Source organism: Nematolebias whitei, chromosome 11 (genome assembly GCF_014905685.2).
Source record: "Nematolebias whitei isolate Nwh7 chromosome 11, NemWhi1, whole genome shotgun sequence".
In the NCBI taxonomy this organism is placed as follows: domain Eukaryota; kingdom Metazoa; phylum Chordata; class Actinopteri; order Cyprinodontiformes; family Rivulidae; genus Nematolebias; species Nematolebias whitei.
Window position 1 is genome coordinate 20,675,009 of NC_056508.1, and position 24,100 is coordinate 20,699,108.

General features: G+C 44.7%; 1 protein-coding gene across 1 annotated transcript; it reads right to left on the minus strand.

Annotated features, from left to right (window-relative positions):
- Nucleotides 1-3,937: 3,937 nt before the first annotated feature.
- On the minus strand, nucleotides 3,938-23,592 carry baz2a (bromodomain adjacent to zinc finger domain, 2A). The gene is made up of 30 exons (XM_037684738.1): nucleotides 23,528-23,592; nucleotides 22,324-22,447; nucleotides 20,600-21,442; nucleotides 17,077-19,143; nucleotides 16,677-16,925; nucleotides 16,211-16,588; nucleotides 16,059-16,119; nucleotides 15,623-15,731; nucleotides 15,434-15,535; nucleotides 15,063-15,285; nucleotides 14,923-14,984; nucleotides 14,784-14,849; nucleotides 14,283-14,669; nucleotides 13,942-14,196; nucleotides 13,633-13,847; nucleotides 13,473-13,547; nucleotides 13,222-13,387; nucleotides 13,084-13,146; nucleotides 12,200-12,344; nucleotides 10,333-10,952; nucleotides 9,931-10,261; nucleotides 9,689-9,844; nucleotides 9,455-9,615; nucleotides 9,260-9,325; nucleotides 8,898-9,181; nucleotides 8,686-8,821; nucleotides 8,449-8,595; nucleotides 8,119-8,369; nucleotides 6,513-6,656; nucleotides 3,938-5,487 (listed from the first exon to the last, which is right to left on the minus strand). The coding sequence occupies exons 2-30, from the start codon at nucleotides 22,445-22,447 to the stop codon at nucleotides 5,328-5,330; spliced, it is 8,046 nt and encodes a 2,681-aa protein (XP_037540666.1). The 5' UTR covers nucleotides 23,528-23,592; the 3' UTR covers nucleotides 3,938-5,327.
- Nucleotides 23,593-24,100: the final 508 nt, after the last annotated feature.

The window sequence follows — 24,100 nt, forward strand, 5'->3', positions numbered from 1 at the left end:
CCCACACACACACACACACACACACACACCCAAACAAAACAAAGCAAACAGCTTCAATCATTTCCACGCAACATCACTCAAGACCAAATGTGCTGTGCTATGGGTAAGATAATACTCTAAAGATTAAAGTATAAATGTACACAAGAACATAGTTTGGAAACAGTCATTTTTATCTTAGGGCTCCTCCATGGATGAGACTGCATCTCTCTGAGTACACCTAAACATCATCGACATTAATCCGAATCTGACTACTGTGGATTAACTTGAGCATTAATGAGAACCTGCAGGGTTTAGCACATAATTGCATTAAACTTGTGGAATTTTCTGTTGAAGTTGTCAACAATTAATATCTTACTTGTTGTATTCTTCTTTAAACAATCTCAGCTTGGAAGAACAGAAGTTTTTTCGACTGGATTAATAAATTAAATTTCTAGTTCAAACGAGGCCCCGAACAAAGTAAACTGTTGTCATCTCAAAAGAGTTTCAATCTCCAAATCATCAGTGATTCATGCAAACTCCATTTTATAAACCTTTATGTACTTGTCAGGTTGACACAGTTTTGCTGTGTTCATTTGTATTCAGAAGTCTAAGTGTTTATGTACAAGTTGGAAAAATAAACTCCAAGGCCACTCCTGAAAGTGGAAATTTGATTGAAAATGTCCTGATTACCTCAAAACCTCACAAGGCTGCATTATACATAAAAGTTCATGATAGTCGTAAGTTGTTTATTTATTTTAATTTTAGGCAGTTCGTATCTTCTTAATTCATTCACACGCTTACAGAAGTATCCTGATGCATGCTCAGAAGTATTGTTATTTGGAGACATGTTGCTACGGTGTTTGAACGCTTGTGTTGCTGATCATAATTAGCCTCGTTACTGAGCACACAAATGAGAAAATCCGTTGATTTTCCAACTCACATCTGCGAGACAAGTTTTAACATCAGAGGTGAACAGATCACAGCTGCACAGCAGCAGCTAGCTGTAGCACTTCTGCTTCACTAATTTGTTGGAATAACCATGCAACGTAAAACAGATGTTAAAATGTTTGCATGAACTTTTATAAAACTTCTCAGACTTGTTTTTTATTAGCCTCACTCAGACTAGCCGTTAGCTTGTGACTCCAGACAGAATTTTACTCCGTTTGTCCAAACTAAAGCCGCTCAAAGAGCTATCTGCAGCAGGTTAGATATTTATTGTTCATGACTTCTCCACAAAATTCAAAAGCTTCAAAAGCTCTGAGACATCCCATCAAGAAAAACACGAACGAGCTTCAGGTCTCATGTGCTACACCCACAGAAGAAACAGCTTTGTTTTAGTACATATTTTTGTTATAAATTAAAATAAAAATCCAGATTTTTAGATGTGCCTGAGTGTGCTAACGTTAGCATTTAATAGCACAGGCCTCAATGCTGAAAAACACCAGAGCCTAGCATCAGCCTGGATGAACACACGGGGTAAATAGGAGTTTTGTCAGGACACAGAAAAAATACTTTTATCTTCTCTAAAATACACATTTAATCACGTCATTAAATAACATAAAACATGTCTGCTTTCAGCTGAACTATGTTGTTGTGCTCCACACATCTGGAAACTGCTGCTCAGTCTGACTTTCATGTGAATTAGAGAAAATCTGAGCAACAAGGACCAGACCTGGTTCTCTGATCTGAATCAATCTGTTGTACTTCACGTCTCAGATACGACAAACATGTCTGCCCTTTCTAGACTCTGAAGAACTCATTTCTGGTGGAGGATGAAGTTTTCAGAGAGCCTTTTTTCTCGTCTCCACAAAGGCCCTCTCTGGTCACCATGGGGACAGTGTCTTTCATGATGCTGTTGCCATGGAGCCCCGTGAGACGCTGCACCTCGGGTGCTTTTCATTTTCTGTCTTTGATATCAGCATCGCCTCCTCATTCATGATGCTGACAGCAATCTGGAACCGGGCCTCCTGACCTGTCCAGTATTAGGGTCCCTCAGTCAGGTGACCCGGGTCCAGTTTGAACTGGTTGGTGCTGGAGGTACAGAGGTTTGCTCCATTATGCCACAAATTACCCCCTCCTCGCTCCAGTGACTGTGTAACTGTTATCCCCCTTTTGTGAGGATAAGCCCCAATGTGAGGCGCCGGCTGAGGCTGAGCTGGGGGGGCGAACTCTGGAACCTGCTGGCGTGGGGAGTTTTTGGGTCCCCGACCCACCCAGAGTGCTGACAGCGTCACTATGGTGCAAAGTGCAAACTAAGGGCTTTGAGGGAGCGTCCGAGGGCAAAGGGACACACAGACACAAAATATCAGCTTTACTTTTAAAAGAGGTGCAGATGTTGACCAGTGTTGAACAGCTGGGGCTGATGGGAGGATGTTTGGAGCAGCGTGTGCTTCAGACAGACTCACAGGGAGCTGCAGAGCCTCACACACAAACATCTGGAACACAAACATCTGGATAATTAGGAGCTCTTGAAACATTGGTGTCATAGCAGGAGCATGGAGGGAAAAGGATGCTCCCAGAATCACCACACAAGTTGCTCGCCACTGAAAATGAAAGGTGATCGTTTTTTGTTTGTCTGTTAGCAAAATATCTCACAAACTACTCGACAAGTTTTAATGAAACTTTCCGAAAGCAATCAACGGATGCACGTCTACAGCTGATTAACTTTTACAGTCAGTCCAGTTCAAGATGGCTGCCATAGCTAAGCGATTTTAACAAACATAAAAATGGCTCTAACCTAATCAAATTTACAGACCTTTAGCTAAAATCTGGTGTGGTAGTAGCTGAGACTGGTTCACAACACGTGCTCCAAGTCGTGCTCATTGCAGCACCTTTGTCCACTTCTCCTTTCGGCTGCTCCCTTCTTTAGGGGTCACCACAGCGCATGAAGTCACACAAAGTCTTGACGATTGTTTTTACGCTGGATGTCCTTCTTGATATCACCGAGCTACCACAGCCCTTTGTGTGGAGCAGAGAGCTGCAAACTAGGGCACTCGAGGGAGCAGATGGTGGGGGTTAAGGGCCTTGCTCAAGGGCCCAGAGCAGGGCAAGTGAGGGTCCTTCACCTTTCCCACTCATTCTTTATGTTGTCGGTACCGGGAGTTGAACCAGCGATCTTCTGATCACAGGCTCACCTTCTCCAACCTCTGCGCCACCACTCCCCAAGACACATTAAAAGATTAAAACAAAAACAAAAAAACAAGATAAAAACCTGCCGGGACTCAAAGGAAGTGATTCGGCCATATTTTATTTTGAAAGGACTATAAGGTGGAACCTACGGTCTCAGGTGAGCTCAGCCTCGTTCATCTGTGTGTGGTGAAATATTTTAAGAAGAATCTAGAAAACAACTAATTCCAACAGTAATTCTGCTTTAAATGCAGATTCCTTTTACAGACGTAGACGAACCTGAATCCAGGTGAAAATTCCTTCTGCTCGTCCATTTTTAGGCATCACGTCAACACTTAGTAAAACAACTCAAAACTGGACAAATGAGTGAAACTCTTAAAAAAAGTCATCATTAGATGAACTTCTACAACTATTAACTTTTAGTTCATTGAAGATGGCCGCCCCAGCTACTCAACTTTGTTTTTAGAACCACCTCCACCACTTCAGCTGATTTAGTCAGGTGTGAATGCACATTAATGTTGCGCTAAGTGCTAATCATTAAGTTTAAAGAAAAAATAAATCTTCATTTTTATGCCAGTCACCATGAGTAGAAAATTATTGGAGTACTTCATTGGAACCAAAACCTGAAAGTCCTCGTAAACTCAGACAAAATGTCATTTCTGGTTAATTTTCCGTTGATGGGAGCGCCGGAGGAAGTCGTAACATTTGGGGTTACAGACATGAGAAATTAATTAATGTAAAAAATACTCGTCTGCAAAACAAATAGTCTCTACAAGATGTTTTTATTCAACTCACAGTACATTCTACAGATGCACACGCGTTACATCACCGTAATACGACAGACTCTTGTAATACCTCCTCTTAAAAACCATGAATTGGCCCTAAAAAATATAAAGGATGAAATTTAAAGTCACCAAAAACTGTACATTATTAAAAATTCACTTTAACACCACATTTGGTCGTCGTCTTTATTTTTTCTCCTTTTTTTAATTTTAATTTTTATGAACACCAACAACAACAAAAATAAAATAAAAACAAAGCAAAGAAAAGTAGTTCAGTGTAAGAAGCGAGTTTAAATAAAATCCAGACTGGAGTCGTCCCGTCACCTTCGTAGCACACGTCAAACGTTGGCCACAGCTCAGGAATCATACGGAGGAATGTGAGGCGGAAACGAGTCCGCTGCTTCATCGTGGGCGACGCTCCTTTTAAAGTTAAAAAGATTTCAGTCGACTGCAGCCGCCTTTGTTTTCATCTGGCCAGCTGTTTTAGTTTAAACCCTTCCAGCAGCACATCGTTGTGTCTGACGTTTTAAAACAAGCGGAGCGTGAGAATCGTCGCCGCGTGTCCAGAATATTTACAGAAGTGCCCTTTAGGTGGTCCAGATCAGAAGCTGAACATCTGCTTTTCACAGGAAATCCAACACTAAAGATCTTTAACGTTTGAAACCAGTGTCTTCTCGCAGCAGCAGGTGGGAGAAACATAAAAGAGTGTGTGTGTGTGTGTGTGACTTTAAGTGGAGGTTATACAACATCTACATGTGACGGTCCAACAGGTTCCTGTAAGTGTGACTGGCCGTTCTCATAAATTGTCTAAACATCTCTATAGAACATCTGTACACATTCACTACAAGCTATTGCTATTAAATAATCCCAGCTAGTGTAGTCTTTGTTTATATTTATATATAGAATATTTAATAAAAAATATACTGAGCCGAAAAATTACTTCTAGGCAGAAGAACACACACGACGTTTCCACTGAACGGGTGAGAGGCGGGTCCGAGTGCTGCGGCGGGTTTGGACCCTTTTTGTGGCGCTGAGGAGGTCCTGGCTGCAGGAAGGTGATCAGTCTGACCGTTGGCGTGAGTGTGAGAGCTAAAATACTCGAGGCCACGTCCGCGGGGACCGACCGGAGACCTCGCCGTGGCAGGTGAGCGCAAACAGGGAATGAGGTGAAGACGAGGAGACAAGGAAGGCTGAAGGTGACGATGGACACGTTCTCACTCTGAAACAGGAATGGCCTTTAGAAAAGATTCGACCGGGTGAGGAAACGATAACAGACAAAGAGCCAGAAGTCTATACATATAAACCTATACATGAGATAATACACGAGGCTGGAACGAGCTCCAGGCAGTCTCAGCGGTAATGGAGAGTGTGTGTGAGACGGGGACAGCACCAACAGTAAGTCTGGAGCCCCGCCCCCTTCGTGGCGGTCGCTGCAGGATCCTATTTGTCCTTGTTTGAGTAGAACTCCGCCCAGCGGCTCTCAAAGAAACGCCTCATCGAGTGTCCGGCCATCCCCACCTCCGACGTGTCCTCGTTGAAGAGCTCGCAGTTGTTGAAGACCAGCTGAGCGTCCGCGGCGAACTCCTCACAGCTGCAGTACCTGAGACAGGACGGAGGAGAAGACCGGAGTGACAACAAGGAAAACGAGAAATAAAGAAAACGTTGCTCCGAGGGAAGAACTGCCGATAGGCAAAAACTAAAATCAAAACAGACGAAGAGGAAATAAACTAAAAAGAAACTAGCGCTCTTTGAAAGAATGCACATGTAAAATAAGATGTCACATGATGCGTTAGCCCTCAGAGTAGGTTTTAGGGAGGACCCTCAGCTACAAGCACAACAAAAACAAGCTCAGTATCTGTCAAATGTAGTTCAAGCCTGAGTTGGTACAAATCTTCTTCAACGAGATCGACTCCAGAAGTTAATCATCACATCTGATGATTACTTTGAGTTTCATTCACATCTGTTCACTGGTTCATGAGATATTTTGCTAACAGACGAGGCAATTACATGATCGCTTGCCTTTCATGGTGCTAGACAATAAGTACAGGAAAAAAATAAAAATAAAAACTTAACTTGACTTTAATGCTTCAAATTCTTTAAAATCGTGGAACATTTGGATTAGATACAATCATCTGATTACAGAATAAATTTTAAAAAATCATAATCTTGATGTCATCTTTATTAAATTACCATAATATTTTAGCATTATTTTTTTCATATTTTTTATTACTGCTACATTCTAAGCTATAGTTATAGTATACAGTTTATGTAAAGTAATGAACTTCTGTATTTTCTATTACAAAGTGATGATTTAAAAAGGGCATTGCAGTAAGTTTAAAGTTTATGTACTTTAATTATTTTTGTGGGATTAACTCTTTAATCTAAGTTTCATCTGTATGGAGATTTTTTTCTCTTGTTGACACGAACGTGTTGGAAATTATTTTGTTTGTTACCGTTGATTTTTTTTTTCCTCCAAAGCACACATCTGTATGAAAACCATCAACGGACACTTTCAAATGTAAAAGTGGAACATTTTGTACACGCACTTTTACATTTTACTTTGTTTTAATTCAAAGTGAAATAAAAAGCCGAGCTAAAAGCTAACGGTGATTTTGTTTCTCTTACGCTCCCTGCAGCAGCCGTTCCCTCATGGTGAGGAAGTCCATGGGGTTCTTGATGATGCGGCGGTAGCCCGGCACCTGTCGTGGGTTGACGGGTTCAAGGAACGGCCAGGCGTCTGCATGAGCCTCCATCTCCATCAGAATGATCCTGGAGGGAAATCAAGCACAAAGGGTTAATAATAATAATAATAATAATAATAATAATAATAATAATAACTAGAGGAACGGCATTTCCTGTGAAAATGCAGTGTGAATGCTTATTGCTGAAAAACAGCTGAAATTAGCTAAAAACATACTGAAATGGAAGAACAAGCCCAAGTTATCATAAGAAAGCAGAAAAAAAACATATTTGCTGAATTAGGTTTAAATAAACAGAAATTAACCCATAAATAAGGAAATTAGTTTAAAAAAGCTGAAATTACCAAAAAAATAAACAAACAAACAAAAAAAAACCCAGCTGAACAGTAGCTGAAAAAGCATAAAGAAGCTTAAACTATCAGAAGGAAATGGAATGAGCTGAAATTATCTAAAAAAATGTGGAATTAGATTAAAAAAAATAATAATTAGCATGAAACAGCTAAATAGTAGCTGAAATAGCAGAAAAAGTTGGATAGAGAATAAAAAGCTGAAGTTAGAAAGAAGCAGTTGATTAAGTTGAAAGTAGCAGAAATAACCACCAAACACTTGAATTTCTCTTAAAACAGCTAAAGATTAGCTGCAATGTGGTTGAAAAGGTAGAACAAGCTTAAATTAGCAGAAGAAAGCAGAAAGAACACACTTTGCCCATTTAGGTTGAAAAAATTAGAAGTGAGCACAAATAAGTGGAAATTATCTGAAAAAAAAAAATGCAGAAATTATAAATCAGCTCAAAAGTATCTAAAAATGCAGAAAGAAGCTTGAGGTACCAGAAGGAAGTGGAGAACACAAGTTTTGCAGAATTAGGCTGAAAAAATTTGAAATGCACTAGAAAATGTGGAATTAGCTGAAAAAGCTACAATTAGCATAAAAACAGCTAAAGAGTAGCAGAAATCTAAAAAAAAAAAAAAAAAAAAAGGCTGAAAGTTGCAGAAATAAACCGAAAGGAGTAAAACCAGCTGAAACTATCAGAAATAAGTTGGAAGAAGCACAAAAAATGTTGCAGTTAGCAGAAAGAACCTGAAAGGATCACAGAACAGCTGAAAGTAGCTGGAAAAAGTTTAAATTTGCACAAGGAAGCTGAAAGAAGCCGAAGCAGAACAAAATGTGAAAGGAGCAGTAAAAGGTTGTAAACAGATCTAAAGATCTGAAGGATGAAAATGTTCAATTCATTTTCTATGAGGAAAGATACGACAGAAAAGGCTAAATATTTCAAACAGCTAAAGTTGCACCAATCCCAAGAGTCACAGCAGGATTGTCCTGAAAGAGCTGAACGTTTTGATTTTTGATTTGTTGAAATAGCACAAAAATTGTGGAACGAGAACGATGCAGAAAAATGGATCACAGTGTGAACGCTTCGTGAAGTTTCACACAAGAACTCAGAACGTTTGCATCAGAGCAGGAAAACCCCTGTTGTATAAGATTTGATACGATGACATCATTGTGTGTGTGGAAGTCTAAAGAGATGAACTCACTCGCAGAAGGTGAGGTCGGGCTGGTTGCGTGTCGTCATGCGTCGTCGTTTAGTGCCGCCTCCTTCTCCGGAGTAACGGGAGGAGGATGACGATGATGTTGATGATGATGAAGGAGCGGCGGTCTCTTTGTGTCGCGTCGCCATGCCACCGCTGCGTCGTCTCGATGCCTCGTCATCGGAGCTGTTGTCTTCGTACCTTCTCTTCTTCACCCTGGAGCGCTTTTTGGACGCGCTCTGAGTTTCGCCTCCCTCCTTCGCAGAAACAGAGCAGTGAGCGAAAAGTTTGCACAAACGCGATTCTTCGACCTGAGCAGCCAGACGAGGCTCTGACCTTAGAGACGCAGGCTGGACAGAACCAGTCTCCCTCTGGCACCTGGGTGATTTTTGGCCGCAGGCAGTACATGTGGCAGCCGCGATCGCAGCCGTCGCAGAGCAGCAGGCACTCGTCGTTGTCTCCCTTCTTACAAACCTGACAGGTCTTTGAGAACACAGAAGGCAGCAGAGGTTGATACAGCTCTGAGCTCGCTGTGTGAAACAACAGCTGAACCGTTACTGACAGACTTCCTACCACTTTAGTAACGGATCTCTCCCACGCGATGGCCTTTTCCAGCTGAAGCAAGCAGAGGCAGAGCTGGGGAGCACTGCGGCAGCGGTCCAGAGCCTGCCGCCACGTTCGGAGCCGAGAGGTGATTTCACTCTCCAGACTGGAACGTACGAAGGTTGAACAAGTTTAAACATAAAGAAAGAAACACCTGTTTCTCCTGTAGCTGTCCTCCTCACCTGAACACGTCCATCGGGTGCTCCTCTCCAGGTGTGGGGGTGAGGGGAGCCAGACGCATCACCTCCGCTGGGTTCCAGAGCGGCTCCTTCAGGTAGCGCCTCTCGATGTTCCTCTCCAGGTTGGCGAGCCGCAAGATGGCCAGGTCCAGCGGGTGTGTGGCGATGCGAGGCAGGCCGGACCACTCCTTCTTGGTTCGCACGATCCAGTCGTCCCGCGGGTCGACGTCGTGCTCGTAGTACTGAAGGTCGTCGCGGGTGGAGTCGGGGTCTGGGATTGTGTAGGGCTGAAACAACACGAAGGAGAACTTATCGACCGCGTCTGGACATGTCAGCTTCCCCTTTCAGATCCGTTAAAAGATTACCTGAAATTCAGGCATCGGTGTTTCTGTGCTCATCTCTGCCTCGTTGATCGCCCCCTGAGGAAGGGCCTTAAAGAAACGTTGAAAATAAACTTTAAAACATCGTTCAACTTGAAAACACATAAACAGAGTTTGACTTCAGATACTCGTGAAACAGATCTCTGGGACAGTTTATAAGAAAGTGAATTCTCTCTCAACCTTCATATGTAAATCGGCAGCAACGACCCGCTGCTCCAGGCCCTCCACCCACTGCAGGGCGCTGACATCCGTCTCCATGGCTTTCTCCTGCACCTGCCAGGGCTGCTGCAGCGCCTCCAGCAGCACGTCCTTCTCGTCTGGCTTCAACTCGAACAGTGGATCTAGATGACGACGACACGGGAGGTTCAGAATGGGTAAGGCTGGACGTGCTCAAAACGGGTGTGGTTCACTCACCTTGGATGGGGGAGGTGCACATCTCCACTAAGCTCTCCATGTGTTTTGCTAAATGCTTATGTAGCACCTTCTCTCTGATGCCCCGCGGGTGCAGGGACTGTAAAGTGCCATAGAGTTCGTCCGGATCTTTAATCCACCACCACCCACGCACCATCGCTGTAAACCAAACGGAAGGATTCGGTTTCAGATCAATGAAAAGGAGAATGGATCGATCTGTGAGCTTGAAATCAGGAGCTACTTACATGCAGGTATGGGCTTGACCACCAGCTGTGTGAAGAACTGCTGCTCCAGCTCCTGGAAGGCAGAGTTGGGTGGGCGGCCGCGGCGTTTGGCGGCGGCCCCTCGAGATCCTCTGCGGGCGGGGCTGCTGCCTCTGCTGCCTCGCCTGCGCCTGCGGCCCGGCCTGACGGGGGTGGCGGGAGTAGCAGGAGGAGGAGGAGGAATGGGAACTGGCGGAGTCTGAGAGGCTGCGGGAGGAGCACCCTCAGGTGCAGCACCTGTGTGGCTGATGTCCGGTGGTGCTGCAGGAACCACGAGGTCAGCAGGAACCAGGCTCGGCAACAGTGGGTCCGGCTGAGGAGAGAAGATTTTAATCACATCACGCTCAAACGTTTTACAGGTGAATCGTGTTTCTGCAGACAAACCTGCATGAGTGGAGCAGCGAGTGCCGGGAGAGCACTCAGCACCTGCGGCAGCAGTTTGGGGGGTGAGCTCGGCGAGGTGGCCACCTGGGGCTCTGTCAGAGAGTCGTCGTCACACGGCTGTTTGGGGAGCAGATTGAACCACTGTCCCTGTTTCTCTGCCAGCTCCTTCACCGTCTCCTCGGGAGGATTACCAGTCGGACCGTCCCCTGCTGTCGAGCACACCCCGTTGGTCGCCGCCTCCTGTGATTGGCTGAGCCAGTTCTTGAAGGCTGCTTGAGTGAGGTCCAACAAGCCACCGCTCGGTGACCCCGGACCGTCCTCTCCCACAGACCTGATGCTACTACGACGCCGGCGGCGGATCTTGGCTGTGCGGAGGTGCAGCTCGACTTCAGGCTTGATCTTTCGAGGGCGCCCGCGGCCTCGCTGCGTGCTCATGAGGGATGCGGTGCCAGGGAGGGGGTCCTCCTCTGGAGGGAGGGTCTTGGCCGGTGCCGGTGTGGCCGAAGATGGAGAAGAAGACAGTGGGGGTGGGGGTGGGGTCGGTGTAGGAGCCTCTTCAACTTTGGGCTCCCTTTTAAGGAAGGTCACAGGAACCTCAGCAACGAGGACATCACCTGAAGCTGCAAGACAAAAAGAAAATGCTGCTTTTATAATAATGGTATGGTATAAAGTTTATTAATTTTAAAAAATACAAAACAATTTCATAACAATATAAAAAATACAAGAGATTTAAAATGAAAGGCAGCAGAAGAAGAAAAAAATATTATATCTGCCCCTTTTTTTCCACACAATTAGTTCAATCACAATAATTTTCAAGTAACAGAACAAAATGAATAACTTTTTTTAATTTTTCTAATTCTAATACAAAACACACTTTAAGCTACTTCATATATATATTTTTTTAACAATCCAGTTTTGATCTTTTTCTTAAATGTACACATTGACTTGGCATTTTTTACATCACTCTCTAGACCATTCCACAATCCAACTCCTTGGATTGAGGTAGACCTTCCCTTCAGACTAGTTCTCAATTTTGGTTTGACAAATATTTCTATCCCCTTAAGATTGTAACAACTTTGCCTTTTAACAAAATTTCTTTGGATATTTAATGGTAATGTGTTATTTTGAGCCCTATACATAACTGATAAAATACTGAAATCTACCAAATCATGGAACTTCAATAACTTCAGTTGATGAAATAATGTGCTTGATGGGTGACTGTAATGCTTTCTGGTGATAATTCTTACAGCTCTTTTCTGTCAAATAAAAATAGGTTTTGTAAATGTTTTACACTCTTTCCCCCAAACATCAGTGCAATAGATTAAATGTGGAACAATGATTGTGTTATACAACAAGTACAGGGCTTTATCATTTAATAATTCCCTGACTTTGTATAGTACTGCAATAGATTTAGATATTTTTGTTCTTACAGAATTTGTGATTTTTCCATGTGAGCTGTTCATCAATGATTACACCCAAAAATTTCATCTCATTAACTCTACAAATCTCAACACCCTCAATTTTAAATGGATCATCAACAGTTTTCTTTTTGTTACTAAATATCATGTAATTAGTTTTATCTAAATTTAATGATAATTTATTAAGTTTAAACCAAGTTTGTATTTTATCAAATTCTGTCTTCATCAGTTCCAACATCCGTTTTACATCTTTACCCAAACAAAAAAATGTGGTGTCATCTGCAAAAAGGACACATTTGAGGAGTCCTGATACATTCACTAAGTCATTCACATATAAAATAAATAACTTTGGTCCAAGTACAGAGCCTTGAGGAACTCCACACGTGATATTGCATAATAATAAGTTGAGAGTGTGGTAAGTTTAAAAATGTTTTCACTCCCAAACTCACTCAGTAGCTCTTCAGGTCCTTCTACCAGAATCCCTCCCAGGTGAGGCAGAGCCAAGTATCTGCGACGGTACCGGTCCTGACCAAGCGTTATGATCCGCATGGAATGAGACGACTGTAGCAGCTTTCGACGGAAAAGCGCTTGGCGCTGTAAACGATCAAAGTAAAAAACACATTTAATACAAAGTATATCTTTATATAAAGTATATATATATATATATATATATTTAAAGTACCGTATTTTCCACCGTACATGTCTCACCACCCTGTAAGTCGCATCAGTCCAAATATGTCTAATAAAGTGGAAAAATCCATAAATACGTCGCATCTATTATGCGTCAGCGCTGAAGTGTGGTGTTGTGCCAAAAATCAATTGGTTGCCAAATGGAGGCCGTGGGAGCGTGCATGAGAACTTTAACAAGAACTTAAGATTAACATTAAAAACAATTATTTGTTTGCTCAACATTATAGTAAATGTATCTTAGTTGAATTTAATAAACGCACTTCATTGGTCAATCAGCTGCATTTCACCGGGGCGGCGCCGTGAAATGCAGCTGATTTGATGTTTGCTCCAGGTGAGCTGGACGAAGGAGGCAGGCTAAGGCAAGTAGATTGTGTCATTAATAGCCACTTTTACTTATTACATGACACAATGGCATGCCACACCACTCGAGTGCCATCTAGCAGCTGAAAATGGTAGTGGTCTATATTTTCAGTCAGAATGAATGAAAGCGTCAGCTCAGCCAAAAATTAGCTTATAAAGCTGGGAAAAAAATCCATAAATACGTTGCTTCGGTGTAGAAGTCGCAGGGCATGCAAATTATGCAAAAAACTTCAACTTATAGGGCGAAAAATACGGTACTGTGTGTGAGTTGCATCAGCCTTACTTTGGTTAGTTTGTCAATGTGTTTTTCAAGTTCAGGAATGCTGGCGTTGGTCAAACTTTCACTCTGCAGGAAAGAAAATGAGAATGAGCTGCAGGAAGAACCAAACTGTAACTCTGAAACACTCGAGGGGTCACACACCTCACTGAGCTTGGACTCTTCTTTGCGTGCACGCAGCTTTCCTCTCTCCAGGATCTCCTCCAAACTGTGGTTCTCTTCTTCAGCTACTCTGGCGCTGCGTCTCCTCTCCTCAAAGCACAGCTCCTCCTCGGAGCGCCCTGTGCGACGTGATAGCGCCGCCTTAAGCCTGGCAGGGAGAATACAGCCAGAGTCATTGTCTGAAATCTGGGAAATTATCTGGAATCTGAAGGGGGGGGGGGGGGGGGGCATACTTGCGTAGTTTTCCCTCGATGATCCACTTGTTCTTCCTGTAGGTCGTCATGTTTTCTAATGTGTTGTCAATGTTGCTAAAATTAAATTAAAAAAAAGTCACAAATGTTGCAAAGTGCAAACTATTGAGATGTAAGGACGATACGAGCTTCTGAGCCTCACTTTGTCACAATGTTGCTGCTGTTCAGCTCCTCCACCAGGTAACCCAGGATGGCTGCCTTGGTGTCCGGAGGCAGGACGTGGAAGGTTTTGGTCCTCAGTGTGTTGCAAACTTCCGTCTCATAACCGTGGGATTCCAGGTAAATACGGAGGGCTTCTGAGACGGTGCTGCGGGTCAGCTCCAAGTCCACCAGCTTCTCTCCAAGAATCTTCACCGACTGTAGTATCAGAGGGGGGAGCATTTACATTTATGATGTTTATCAACACCAACTGTTGATTTACTAACGTTAACACTGAAACGTGATCACACACCTGATAATAAGACGGCAGGCCTGGATCCTGCAGAACTGCCTCCACCAGCTTTATGAGGAGGTCCTGGACCTCTCCTTGGCTGTGGCCCAGACCGAGCAGACCTTCCTGCAGAGTAGCGAGGCTGGGAACGTCCTTGGGTACGTCAAGACCAACTATTTTTCCGTAACCGTGCAGGAACTCGACCACAGCCAGACAGTGAGCAAACGCTGTTCCAGAGAGAACCAGGCCGGGGACGTGGGACAGCTCGGGCATCGGCTGGTGGAGGGAAAGTTCCCGGGAAATCAACACATTTATACCATTTTTAACAGACAACAATGAGTTGTGTGTAACTGAAAGCTCACTTTGTGATCGGTGAGACACATGTCCTCTGTGGGCTTCTTCAGCTCCTCTGTGATCAGCTGCTGCCTCTTCCGCTCCTCCAGACGTCTCTGGGCCTGAGCTCGTCGCTCTGCTGCTCTTTTTGCTGCCAGAGCGGCCTGAGCTGCCGCCTCTGCCTCCGCCTGGGCTTTAGCCAGGGCCTTGGCTTTGCTCCGAGCGCTCACCGCCCGGTTACTCTGGACCACCCTCTCTGCAGACGCCTGCTGGACGGGTGAGGCGGCTTCACTTTTCACCGACCTCCTGCGACCGGGCTTTTTCAGCTCTGCCGTCGACTCTAAGCCTGGGACCTGTGGGGCTGCGGTGTCTGTTGGTTCTGTCTTTACCTCCTGGAGTTGGACGTCTAACTCGAGCTAAAGCCCACAAAGAAATGAACAAACAAACAAACTTGGATGTAAACAAGAAATGAAGCTGAGGACATTGAAGCAAATTATTTTAGAGCTTCGGCTGTTAAGATTTCCCTGAACCTTGGCTCTCTTTTTCTCCTCGTTCATCTTCTTGATCTTTAAATCCTCTCTTCTCTTCATTCTTGCCTGAAACAATGAATAAATAAAATAAGTGTAAGATGTGAATAGAGTATTTGTCACTAAAACCAGTCTGACATACCTTTTTTTTCATTTTCTTTTTGATTTTGGCCAGTTTCTCCTTGTCCTCCTCTGTAAGAGTTTCTGTCAGAGCAGGACACCGAGCAGCAGTCAGCTGAACGCCAAACGACGAAACAAATCTTCAAACCGACATGAACTCACCCTTGGCTTGGAGTCGTTTTAGCAGCTTGGCATCAACTTTACTGAGGAGGTCGACCGTCTTGATTTTAGGAGGTCTACCAGGGCGGCGAGCCTGCCCCCTCTTCAAGCCTCGAACCGTGGGAGGTTTTTCTTTGTCTGGGTTCGGAGGTCGACCGCGCCGCCCAGTGATGGCCATGATCATAGAGGGAACTTCCTCGTTAGCCAAAAGAACCCAGTTTGTGCCCTGTAACACAACAGGAACACAAAATCTATTTTAGTCACCAGAAGGCATTTGAAACAAATCTTGGCTAAAACACAAGAATAACTCAATGGGTTTTTGATCAAAACCCTTCAGAGTGAAACTTCCAAACAGAAGAAAAGAGTTTTCAGACCTCTGATGTTTCTCTTTCTTCATAGAAGTCTCCAACAGGCATGCGTGGACTGAAGCTGAAGTGTTCTCTGGTGACCACGCCGTCCGAGTGTCTCTTCAGGTACTGGGAGACAAAAAACAGTCTGCGTTATGACTCCATAATCACAGACTACAGATTAGTTTACAAAGGCTTTCAGGGTGTGTGATCCACCTTGATGACTTCTGGAAACTGCTTCATCCTCCTTCCACAAGGAGTGTAATACCAGGTCTCCCCCTTCATGCGGTTCTCGATTTTCTTCACACGGATCTCCCTCTTCCAGCTACACATAAGGCAGAAATATTTGTGTTTATAAGATTACTTTAGGGCCTTCTACGTTCTTTTTATAGATGAAAAAAGCTCATAAAAAATAAAAAAAGATATTACATTTCTTTTAAACGAATATATGCCTTCATAATTTTTGTTCTACTCTTCTTTAAAATATAGCTTTTTCATTGAACGTGGAGCTAAACACTCTTCACTTTCAACATTTATTGTTTGTTTCAGAGACTAGATCAATGTAAAAGGTTAATTATTTAGTTATAATTGCAGAAATAAAACAGATTCCTGAAGCCTTGAACAACTATTACCGATGGAAACAGTTAGTTACCCGTGCTGCAGAGGGAACTGGACCTGTTCTTCTGTTGCGACCCTTCGTCTGTTCGTTTCTCCTGTTAGATGAACACAAACAGGCTCAGAAACAAACCACGATATTCATTAGCACCGAGTCCATACAAAAACAATATAAACCAGCATCATCACCTGCAGTGGAGCTGTCGTCATCGTTCTCATCGACGTTATCAGCAGATGTTCTGGCGTCTTGTTTCTGTGCGGTCTCTGCGTTTCCCGCTTGAACTCGTTTTTTGACCCTCCTTCTCTTCTTGGGTTTCTCGACGGCTGTGCTGATGATGGAGGCGTTGGCCAGGACGGCTTCGATCGCAGCCGTTATCGGATCGACTTCCTGCGCGAGAGAACCAGCCTCCCCCGACACGCCGGCTGTTTCTTGATCATGGACCTGGAGAGATGGCTTCCTCTTTCTGCCTCGGGCTCGCCTCTCTTGGGCTCCTCCCTCGTCGTCTGCCTTTATTTTCTCCGCTTTTGGCGTTCTAACTCGTGGCCTCCGCTGGGACTTCTCTGGAGCTAAAAAAACAACAAAAAAAAGTTTTAGTTCAAACTTAATATTGCTTTAAGAGCATATAAAACGAGTTCAAATAGGACTTTTACAAACCTGTGGTTTTAATCAGTATAACCTTTGAAACTCGAGGTCTGCGTGGTTTCCCTGGGGTCACGGTCGGCTCAGAAACTGCTTGATGGGGGTGTTCAGTGGAGCTGTCTGCTGGGGTACTGAAGGCCACACATTTCTCTTCTTTAATCTTATAAAATGGGGGTGCTGTCTCTTTAGTGGTGGTCTTAATAATAATGCGTTTAATGGAGTCTGGGGTATCGTGTCCACTTTGCTCCCGCTTTGCTTCAGGACCTGTCAGAACCACAACAAACCGTCTCAGAAGAGTGGGACTAAGAACACAACAAGTTATCTTTCTTTACAGCTCCATGTATTTGGAGAACGTTCTCTCGTTATAAAATAACTAAACAAAGTGTTGCATCTAAGAAAAAATTAAAAATTGCACCTTGATGGACTGGTTGAGGTGACACAAATGAGTGGGACACACCACTTGAGAGGACAGGAGGCTCCTCGGTCTGAGAGATGTTTAAAGAGGACTCCAGCATGGAGCCTCCTGTAAGTTGGCTGCTGTTGCCCGTCCTCTCCGACTCAGATGGTTCCCCCTCCCTGGTCAAGTCCAACGTGTCGTCTCTGGACTCGTCCACAGAAAAGCTGCTCTCTCTAGTGCTGTTACAGGAAGTGCTGTCAAGTTGAGACGTGTCAAACTGAGTGGAGTCACCTAAAAATAAGCTATCTCCACTTAAAAGAGAGGTCTTCTCCAAGACAGAGCTCATATTTAATCTAGAGGGGGTGTCGCAGGTTGAACTGTCTTTGTAATAAAAGGCAGCATGAGAGTTGTCAAAGCTTTGTTCATCGCTCACACATGGCAGCCTCGAGGATTTTACAGGTGAAGCCGACTCTCCAGAGGAGTCGTCTGCCTCTGAGACGACACTGATCTTCACGTGGTGCTTCTCAGAAACCGGTGGCGTGTTCTTCAGATTTGTACCGGGGTTATCTGTGGTTTGTGAGGGTTTTCCTGGGAGATCAGGGAGGGGTTTGTACGAGCAGGTTTCTGATGTCTTAGCGTCAGTCGGTTCGACCTGTGATGTTCTTATTACGCCTGAATCAAGCTGAGGGACGTGTTCCTCTGCTTTTTCATTTCTTTTATGTTCCACCATTTTCCTGTCCTTGCAGAGACCGTGATGCTCCAACTTGGGGGACGACTGCATCTGCACAGGAGGAGTGATGGCGTTTAGAAGATGCTGTTTGAAGTCAGAGCTGTGGACAGCTCTAGAAGACTTGATTACGACCGGAGGCACGGACACCAAGGCAGGAGGGTTGGACATGGGTGCAGTCCTGGAGGCTTGAGTGGTTCGAGGAGGTAGGGTAAACAGAGGTCGGACTGTTGGGATGTCTTGGGTTGCACAGCGGGGTGAGGCTACCAACCCTGGTGGTGCTGATGCTGCAGAAGCAGCCGAAAGACCTGCACTAAAACCTGGAGGGGTGAACGTCTGACACCAGGACGCTGGTGCAGGTTCAGAAACTTTACTGCCGGCTGAAGGAGTCAGCGATGCAGGAGATGCTGAAGTCGGTAAACAGGAGCCAGGTAATGTTGAAGATCCAGATTTAGACATCGGAGGGGGAGCCACGCGAAGAGATGTGAAATTTGTACTCACTGATGAAGTTGTAGGTATTAATCTTGGGGGAGCAGGTTTTTCACGAGGCCCTCCAGGTGCATCAGGGAAGCAAGGTACCTTGGACCCATGGACCATGTGTTTCTCTGGAGATGTTACAGGTGCAGCGTAAGAAGAGATAGAGACTAAGGCAGGAGGACAAATAGTTCTAGATGGTCCAGAGGCTGTAGGAGGCAGTACTGACTTTGCCTGACGAGCTGAAGACTCGGATGAAGAGGAAACTGAGGGACTTGAAGAACCTGCTGCAAGTCTAGAACTGCTCTCAGTCGAAGCAAGAGATGTTGACAGCTTTGAAGGAGCCACAGGCAGGGAAGAAGAGGCTTCCTCTGGCAGATACTTGGGTGTATCTGGGAATACTTCAGGTGCAAAAGTGGAAGGTCTGAGGGCTTGTACTGTCAGAGGAGGTGAAGAAAGTCTGGAAGAAGCAACTGCAGATGGAGCAAAGGACATCTTGTGAGGTCCTGACATTTGTGGAGGCATCGGCTCAACGTCACAGGATGAAACGACAGGTGCAGATGTGGGAGATCCAGACAAAGCAGAGACCCCCGATGGTGTGGAGGCTTTTGTTAGAGACACCGAGGTTCCTACTTTTGACGCAGAGAGAGGAGATGATGCACACGGGGGACGTGAGACAAAAGAATCTCTGACGGGGGAGGTCATTCCTGGACGTGGAGCTGCTGGCTGATCTGAGCAAAGACGATGATCACTTTGAGGACTCACATGGACAGAGGGGGCTTTAGGTTGATAACTGTCCGGTTTTGGAGACCTCTGGGCAACAAGTGCCCTTTCATTGCCATTATAGCTTGTGTCAGTCTCTTTGATGGATTCCCTCGAATGGCCTAAAAAAAGATTCACAAAGTCAAAACTATTCTTAAAAAACCCTCAAGTACAATAAAAATAACGGTAACAAATGATTATTGTATTCATTACAACTGATACCATAATTGGATGAAAACAATAAAGTTAAAGACCCAGCATTTGTTCACAAAACGTATATCACCTGCATTCTTTTATGCCAGTTTTAGACTAAGATCATCTCATGTTGAGAAGAGTTGTAGCCGTTGTAAAACCTTAAAATTACTGATATGCAGAATCCCATGCAATACTGCAAGAGCTCACACTCAAAAGTGTGTGTTACTGTTAGGCTGCCTTCAGGCTCAGGCCTCCCATGCAAGAGATCTGTGATCTCAATGGGATTTGCCTGGATAAATAAAGGTTAATAAATAAATAACCTCTCAGCAACTACCACACAATTTTAGATATCTATATAAGTGAATTATAGTCATTTTTGTTTTTTTAAATGTGAGTTAGCTGTTGTGGGCATCTTAAATTGCACAAACTCCAAAAGTTAATCAGTGGTAGATGCATCTTTGATGATAGTTTTCTTGGAAGTTTAGTTAAAATTTGTCCAGCTGTTCACGAGATACTTTGCTTACAGACAGACATAATAAAACACGCTTAGATGGGCAAAAAATTTTAATGCCTGCCTTCACCTTTCAGCAGCAGGAGGTAAATATTCAGCAGGCCTGGCTGCCACTGACAAACCCTTTGGATGATTATTTTCAGATAGATAGACGGTGAAACAGCGACACCTGCTGGTCGAAGTTTGTAACACTCAGCAACAAAGTTCATGCTCAATCCAGGTATCTAATCCAATAATTCTCAGCACTGACTAAATACTGGACGTGAAAGTGCCATTTAACTATGGTATGTCCTGATGCATGCTCAATAATACAGGGAGATAAATGTAACAAGGTTGAGTCAGGGCCTCTAGACAGATTCTTCTTTGTTGAAATGTTTAATATTTCTCTGAAGAGCTGCAACCAACTCAGTCTTATCAGCAGCACTGTGTCATAGTGGGTCGACCACTTTGATGGTGCCAGCGAAAACTAGTTGTTCACATGCAAAATGATGAAACATGTAATTTAGATGTAATTTAACAGCCTGTATTATTATTGTTGTTTAGACGTCACAACTGAAATACTGTTGTGTAAAACAAAAAATGTGCAACATTAGAAAAACGTATTTTCAACAAGCTCATCAGCAGAAATGGCCACAACAAATATGACTGGGGAGAAATAAAACCATATGACTGGCATGCATGACTCAAGTTCTGGCATTAAAAGCAGGAAATGGGATGTAGAATAGCACGATCCGACTTATCAGGAAGTCAGGATCCGCAATGAAACAATGTCAAAATGAAGAACTAACCACTTTATGGCACAACTGTAACAGTCTGTGCCGTTTCAAAAACAGAGAAAACAAGAATTAAAATGAGGGAAAAACAAACGTTACCGTGGACTGGAGAAGACATCCCCACACTGGTGACATGGGGGCTCCGTTCCCTGGTGTGACTCTTGGGTGATCCGCTATCTTGTACTGATGGTGATTTGATTGGTGTTGGCGACATCCCTGCGGGCAGAGGACTGCTGGTGCTCCCTCTGCCAACACTGTGGTGCTGTGGGCTGCCATGTGGAGGAGTCAAATTCTGGGCAGTTAGGGGCATCATCTGAGCCTGTCCTTGAGGCTGAGACTGCTGTGTTGACTGATGCTGTGGAGATGGCGTGGATGGGCGATGGGACTGATGCTGATAGAGGGGCATTCTGTTCGGCAACAGGCCATAATGCTGCGGTTGCTGGTGCGGCTGACGGTGGGAATGGAGGGGCTGCTGTGACAGCTGCTGGTGATGCTGCGATGGTGTGACACCAGAATGTGCCTGACTCTGGTAGCTGCCATACAAGCTGTGGGAATCGTAGCTCATCTGTTGCGTGCTGGGGTTACTTCTGCTCCAGTACTGGTTCCCCGTCAGAGGAATGTTGGCTGAGCCTGTTACAGGGGGCTGGCGGGAGCTTTCGACAGCCCCGTTCAGCTGGTACTGTCCCTGACCCTGGAAGAGGTGCTGTGACTGAGGCTGCGCCATCCCAGGTGTAGGCTGCTTCTGGTGCAGCCCATGCCCCGGGGATGTGCCAATGCCTGGACTGTACTGAGGGTGTCCTCCCCACAAGTAGTCATAGCCCATGCTGCTCTGGTGGCGGCCGCTCATGTGTGGATATGGAGCTGACGACGGTGGGTGGGAACCAGGTACACTCGACCCAAGTACAGTAGTGACGCCATTCACATTCATTTCGCCATTTGTATCTGTTAAATTCAAGGACAGAGTATATATTAGAAAAGGCCTGCACTGGTAAAACTCTTTTGTTGCTAAACTAGGTTATACTATCACCGTATGGTTTGGGGGAAACAGTATCCTTATGACAATATGAACAACTAGGGAGCACTCACTAAGTGACTTTCATAGCTGTAGTGAAAGAAAACCTAAAGATATAAAGCAGAATAGGAAAACATCCTAAACAGTCTGGTTAAAAAAATGAGAATAGAAATGAGCAAAGACTTAAAGAGACCACAGTGCTGCAACAAGCATCTTCTTCTTTCAGCTGTTCCCTCTTCAGGCGTCACCACAGCAAGTTCTCCTCCATCTCATTCTGCATCCATATATCTCCTCTGTCTTTTTCCTGGCAGCTGCATTTCTAACATCCTTCTACCAGTATACCCACTGTCCCTCCTCTGGACATGTCCAAACCATCTCAGTCTGGTCTCTCTAACTTTATCTCCCAGTTGTTCAACCTGTGCTGTACCTCTGATGATCTCATTCCTAATCTTATCCATCCCTCTCAATCCTAAGAACCACCTCAACATCTTCATTTCTACCACTTCCAGTTCTTTCTCCGGTCTTTACGTCAGTGCCACTGTCTCCAAATCATACAACACAGCTGGTCTCGCCACCGTCTTGTAAACATTTATTTTGACCTTTGCCGCCACCCTTTTGTCACAAATCTGCAGCTCCGAACTAAAACCATTAATTATGAAAAAAAAAAAAAAGTGCATTAGGTAATTTCTCTAAAGCGACTTATTGCATACACACTATTAGTATAAGGTATTACATGCATCTTTGTTGTCAAGGCTGCAGCTCTGCATCCATCCATCACTCGTCAGCACAGCTGAAGGACAGAAATACTCACTCTTCCCCTGCTGAGGAAAACTCATGGAGGACCCGTTAGTGTAAAGAGAATCCCCTGAGGACAGTTTCAATCCTGAGTTTGGTGAGGAGTGGGTGCCATAGTTGAAATGATTATTGGAGTCCATCTGAAGGGGACAGACAAAACACAAAATTAAGAACTCCGCAGCCGGATTATAATCCCCCATCAAGATGGTGCAACAATCGAGAAAAGCCCGATCAGAAAATGAACCACCAACACTTTAATTAATTTACATCGTGAAGACAGACGGGTGCCATTTCCTCGAGCAGTCTTTGCACGGAGTGTTTTGGGCGGCTGCAGCGTGTAAACACCGCCACATCCTCCAACAACCGTCAAAATGTCGCAGCAGCGGATCAGGCCGCAGCGAGCTAATGGACCGGCGGGACGTACGGTGGGAGCTCATCATGACGGCGGATAAAGAGCCGCTCATTGCAGCGCAGCCTCCACGGTTCAGCGTAGCATTATTAGTAGCAGCTAACTGGGAGCACAGCTAGTAATGGAGAGATGGATGGGAATAAATAACACCCACAAAGACCCGAGAGGTGTTTCTGTTCCCGGTAGTCCTCCGGGATACTTGATTTCCTAATTCGACAAGGCCGTCGCGACGGCAGCCGCGTTAGCTTAGAGGCGCTAGCAGTGCCCCTAAATGAACCGAGCATCCCTGGCAGACGGCTGGGCTGACGACGGGCTTTTATTACCGTGAGTTACGAGCTCAGAACAAGAAAGAGATCCCCCTTGACTCGTCGGCGTGAAAACAGCGAGCGGAACGCGTTTCCGCTGCAGCTCCAAGGTTATTTAGCTGGAACATCACAAAAGAACCTGGCTAACGAGCGCAAGCTATGAAGCTAACTAATAGCATCCATAACGTTGATCCGGAGTAAGTAGGCTGCGATGCTAGCCGTGTAGCCCGGTAGCAGGTACCGTCAGCACGCTGGTTCGGACCCATGTTGCAAATAAGAAACGTAAGAACCGAGTGAATGAGAACTAGCAGCCGGTTCGTCCGCAGGCTCTAACGTGAACGCGCTAACAAAGTAGAAACGAAGCCGCTCTCCCTTTTGTTCACGGGCTAACCGTTAGCTAGCAGCCAGATGAAGTTGGTGTTTATGCTGTAATTTCTGCAGAGCATCATCCTCCCACACCGCCACCATCCAAAGTTTTACTCGAATTTCACTCAAAGCAGCCCAACCTTTCGAAAGTCCTTGGGGTTCCGAAGGCGCGGACGACTTTAGACCTCCGTCTTAACGGGTGTGCGGGCGAAGATGACACAGCGATAAATAATAAACAACTACTTGCCCTAACCTTTGGGTTTTAAATTAGCAAACATGGCTGGTGAGGTCCGGTGTAGCCATGATCACAGAACAGAGCGAGCCGGAGGAGCGTCAAGCTCCAAACGATAAGCACACACATCCGGTGGAAGCTTCAAAACACCATTTTAACAACTGCCGCGACTAAACTTTACTGTAGTAACAAGGCGCGCGTTAAAAGATCACTTCCGGTTAGTTTTACATTTCAGCTATTACAACCTTATTACGGTAAACTTCAATTTTACTACCGTTTTGTAAGTTTTACTTTGCTTTCAGAAGAAAAGCCAAATGACAAGCATTAAACACAACTTTATTTAAACCACATAAAGTTATCTAACAAGGTTAAGTCAGGTCATCTGGACGGATTGACCGGATTTAACCTTCTTAGATTTTTCTACCTGATTACTGAGCATGCATTAGGACACGAAGTTAAATTATGAGGCGAACGCTTTTAT